This window comes from Penaeus chinensis, chromosome 9, assembly GCF_019202785.1.
Source record: "Penaeus chinensis breed Huanghai No. 1 chromosome 9, ASM1920278v2, whole genome shotgun sequence".
In the NCBI taxonomy this organism is placed as follows: Eukaryota; Metazoa; Arthropoda; class Malacostraca; order Decapoda; family Penaeidae; genus Penaeus; species Penaeus chinensis.
In genome coordinates this window covers 33,754,528-33,759,527 of record NC_061827.1, presented here as the reverse complement: position 1 = coordinate 33,759,527, position 5,000 = coordinate 33,754,528, and the positions used below count along the sequence as shown (strand labels likewise).

The 5,000-nt window shown below is 42.0% G+C and overlaps 1 protein-coding gene across 1 annotated transcript in view; it reads right to left on the bottom strand.

Moving 5' to 3' along the window:
• LOC125028750 (inter-alpha-trypsin inhibitor heavy chain H4-like) overlaps positions 1-5,000 on the bottom strand; it is a 123,470-nt gene that overhangs the window by 15,904 nt on the left and 102,566 nt on the right. The window contains exon 6 of the mRNA XM_047618232.1: positions 1-20. This exon is cut by the window's left edge and continues 143 nt beyond it. Coding sequence (XP_047474188.1) covers positions 1-20 — 20 coding nt within the window. The remainder of the gene's footprint in view (positions 21-5,000) is intronic.

The following is a 5,000-nucleotide window of genomic DNA, read 5'->3' as shown; positions in this document are numbered from 1 at the left end:
AGCCGTCGCTCCAACAGTTCCTTTGGAATGATTGAGATAGTATAAGAACCAATTTGCTTGGGTTTGGTATGCGCGCGTTGGGCTTTTGTATCGAGAATGCACTATTGATTTTTGGAACACAGGAAGTTTAAACTTTCTGAATGATTGCATCCCTCGTTTTTTAAAGATTAGTTTGTTTCAGAGTCTATTGAGTTTTATGCACTTTCTTTTATTTGACTAAGGGCCAGGAGTAGAAATAGCTTGCAAATGCGGCGCGCTGTCACTGACTGAATCAAACATGAGTGACGCGCTTGTTGATTTTTTTTTTTTTTTTTTTTTTTTTTTTTGCTAACAGGCATGTATTTCCAATTTCCGAATTAACGATACTTGTGTGACGTAAAATTCCATTAAACTTTTACTTTCAAATCAGTATTAGAAGGATAAGTTTGTGAGCTTCAACGATGTATTTTGAGAACTTTATCTTGGAAGCAGACTATCGAAAAAAAGGCGCAAAGACATTATAAACGTACTCTCACTCACTCACTCTCTCTCTCTGTCTTTCTTTCTCTCTCTCTCTCTCTCTCTCTCTCTCTCTCTCTCTCTCTCTCTCTCTCTCTCTCTCTCTCTCTCTCTCTCTCTCTCTCTCTCTCTCTCTCTCTCTCTCTCTCTCTCTCTCTCTCTCTCTCTCTCTCTCTCTCTCTCTCTCTCTTTCTCTCTCTCTCTCTCTCTCTCTCTCTCTCTCTCTCTCTTTCTCTCTCTCTATCTATCTACCAATCTCTCTCTCTCTCCCTCTCTTTCTCTGTATCTATCTATCTGTATTCATATTATATGAAGAAAATATATATCCATTCAATTTATAAACACAAACACTATCTGCTGTATGTATCTATACCTCTGTCTATCTATATCTATCTAACTTTCTCTCTATACCCATATCATATGCAGAAAATACATAGTCATTTAATTTGATAACGAATCATTTCTATCATATTTCTCAACCTATCATATTCTCTCCCCCTATTCATTGTTCAATATGATACCCTGTTCTTGTTGAAACAATGATCATATGACGTTCACTCACTGTATGTTATAGAGACTTCTCATACTCCCTCCCGTTATGAACTTATCCATCGCTAGCTTTCCACGACTATTCTGATCCACTCAATTAATCAAACCCCGCAGATTAAAAGAAAAGGGCACAGGCATAAACAAGAACGATTGGCTTAGCTGCTGAAAACTACGGATAAAAAAAAAAATAATAAAAAAAAAATAATCTTCTCCCGGGATTCAGTTTCGACATGTCGGGGTGTACAGGCTGTTTCCACGGGCACACGTTGTTGGCTGGAGTATTTACACGTTCAAAATTTAAGTCTTTTGAGGGATGAAGGAAGGGACGGAGGAAGGATGGAGGCGGAGGTAGAAAATGCGAGGAAGTAGGAGAGCGAGAGGAAGATGGGAAAGAAGTGGAGAGGAAAATGGAGATGAAAGGAGATGGAGAGAATTATGTCTATAGAGAGGGAGGGGGGAAGAAGGAAGGACGGAAAGGAAGGAAGGGAGGGAGGGAAGGAGGGAGGGAGGAAAGGAAGGAAAGAAAGAAAGAAGGAAAGAAGGAGGGAAGGAAGGAAGGAGAGAGAGAGAGATAGAGAGAGAGAGAGAGAGAGAGAGAGAGAGAGAGAGAGAGAGAGAGAGAGAGAGAGAGAGAGAGAGAGAGAGAGAGAGAGAGAAGAAGAAGAAGAGCAGAAGAAAAAATGGATAGAAAAAGGAAGAAAGGAAAAAAAACAAAAACAATAATACACCACAGAGAATGCCAGAGAAAGAACGAATCACAAAGACGAAACACAAAACAAGAAAACAACAAAAAATGCAGAAAGGAATTAAAAAAAAAAAAAAAAAATATCGAAACGCTAAATAAAAAGGAGGCAAAGCAGAACCAAGCAGGAAAGGGGATCGAGACAACACGTAACCACGCCCAAAGGAAAGCCAGAAACCCTATGAAAGGGGCGACGAATGACTCCTCCTTGCCAGACGCGGCCCCTTTGGCTACAGGGACAGCGTAGTAAGCAGGGGCGAGATAAGGGGAGGGAGAGGGAGGGTGAGACGGAGGGAGGGAGGGGAGGAGGAGGGAAGGGGGGAGAGGAGGAGGGAGGGTCCGAAAGAAGGAGGGAGGGGGGAAAGGAGGAGGGAGGGGAGGGGAGGAGGCGGGAGAGAGGGGAGGGGGAGGGAGGGTGGGAGAGGAGAGGGCAGGGTGGGAGAGGAGGAGGGAGGGAGGGGAGGAGGAGGGAAGGGGGGAGAGGAGGAGGGAGGCTGGGAAGGAAGGAAGGAGAGGGAAAGGGGAAGGGGGAAGGAAGAAGGGGGGGAGGGAGGGTGAAAGTGGGAGAGGAAGAGGGAGGATGGGAAGGAAAGAGAGAGAGAGCGAGAGAGAGAGAGAGAGAGAGAGAGAGAGAGAGAGAGAGAGAGAGAGAGAGAGAGAGAGAGAGAGAGAGAGAGAGAGAGAAACATAGAGGGATAGGTAGAAGGGAAGGGTACGAGGAAACCCTAATCAAGGTTCTCAGAGCTTACAGGCGCTGCTGATCAGAAGACATTACCTCGCCTACCACCCCCAATCACCTCGGTCATCATCTCGTACGTCCATGTAAATCCCCATCCCCAGCATCCCCCTCCCCCCCTCCCTCCCTCCCCTCCGCACCCCAGCATCCTCACCCGGTACATCTCTACCCAAATACAACCTCGGTAGATCACCTATCGCTCTTCTTTCTCCTATTCCCTTACCCTACCTTACCCCTCCCCCCCCCTCCCTCTCCCCTTCCCCACCACTGATCTTTATCTTCCCTGTTCTCTCCTAACTTCTTTTTTTCCCCCTTTTTTTTCTTTCTTCTTCTCTCCCTTTTTCTTCTTCCCTCCTCGTCTACTGTAATACGTTAGCCCAAGCAGCCCAGCCTACGCGCCTGTCATTAAAATTCCTCACTGTATTATATTATTCGAGAAGTTATAATGTGCAACCACTGTGTGATGGAGTTCAGGGAAGACAGGAGAGAGAGAGAGAGAGAGAGATAGAGAGAGAGAGAGAGAGAGAGAGAGAGAGAGAGAGAGAGAGAGAGAGAGAGAGAGAGAGAGAGAGAGAGAGAGAGAGAGAGAGAAGGAAATAAAGAGACAAAGAGAGAGATAAAGAGACAGAGAGAGATAGATAGAACAAAAAATAAATTAATAGAGAGAGAGGATGTGAAAATGATTCGTACACTCACACACACAACGAAACACAAGGAAACAAACGAAGGATAAAAAAGAAATCAAACAAGTAACAGAAACTTCTCAAAAAAAAAAAAGACTAGTCATTCCCAGTGTCGAAATTAACATAAGTTTCCCCCCCCCCTCCCCCTCACTAAAACCAAGCTAATAGGGAAACAAGACCCTGTTGCCCGAGGAGATTAATTTGCGTTCCTTTGGCAGCTGAATAAAACGAAAGCCTAAGGTCCACACATTAAGTCTTGTTTTTAAATCGTTTTTTTTTTTTTTTTAATTTTTACACTTTTAATTTTTTTACATTGTTTTTTTATTAATTACTTTTGTTTTTATTCTTTTCGATTTTTTTTCTTCTTCTATCCTGACGACGAGGGAAGCCACGCTTTCACTCATTGTGAAAGCGTGTTATTGTAAGTGGTATTATTAATACTCTTTCTTTTGTTTCTTGTAGGATTTTGATTTATTGTTTTATCATTAATGCTGCTATTATTACTGTTAACGTTATCATAGTATTTCTTATATTACAGCCGTTGTCATTACTATTATTGTGATTAGTATTATGATTATGATTATCATTATAAGTATCATCATCATCATCATTATTATAATTAATAATATCATTATTATCATTATTATCATGATGATGATGACGATGATGATGATGATGATGATGATGATGATGATGATGATGATGATGATGATGATGATGATGATGATCATCATCATCATCATCATCATCATCATCATCATCATTATCATCATCATCATTATAATTATCATTAATATCATTATTACCTACCATTATCATCATTCTATTTAGTAAAAAAAAAAAAAAAAAATAGAATAAACATTATAAGCTCAGTGAACTTTATTTTTCTTAACAAGACGGTACAAGACGAGCAGCTAAAGTGAGCTCTATCGCTACAACCAAATAAGCCCTTAATGCCGGCGGGAAAATGGGATGGAATACTTTTAAAGGGGATTTGAACCCACGTAACTCTTTTGGAAACGAATCCTTTACATTTTTTGTTATTATAGGGATTATGGTAATGAGAGGGATTGTGGAGATAAAGGTGAAAATGGTAATGGAATGGTAACGATAGTGGTAATGATGATAGCAGTGGTGGTTATGATAGTGATATGGTAAAGCAGGATGGTAATGATAATGCTAATAGAGAGGACAAAAAGGATCTGCTGGTAATGGTAATGATAACGCTGATGGCAAATGTAATTAACAACAACAGCAGTGAAACACAGGTCAATGATAAACAGAACCATAAAACAATAATACCAACATGAATAACAACAAGATACTAATAACAACTCCAGCGTCACAATTCCCGGGCGCGCGTGTGTAAAAAAAACCTCGCGTGCAATATCATCCTTATCACCGCCCTCCCTCGCAGATCCTCGATGACGTCATTCCCGGCCGAGGACAAATTTCGCGCCTTACAAAAAACGGGATGACATCGCGACCTGCCACTTTCCCCGGGATTACGCGGGTGTTGCGTCGCCTCCACGGACCGCCTCTCCGTCGGGGGCGTTTGTCCCGGCGTGATTTGGCCACGCCTTTTCCTTGCTCCTTTGGCCCCCGCTGTGGTTGGGTTGTTCTATGTATTTTTGCTTTTGCATCACACAAACACACACACACACACACACACACACACACACACACACACACACACACATACACACACACACACACACACACACACACACACACACACACACACACACACACACGTATGTATATAATATATATGTATATATGTGTATAATAA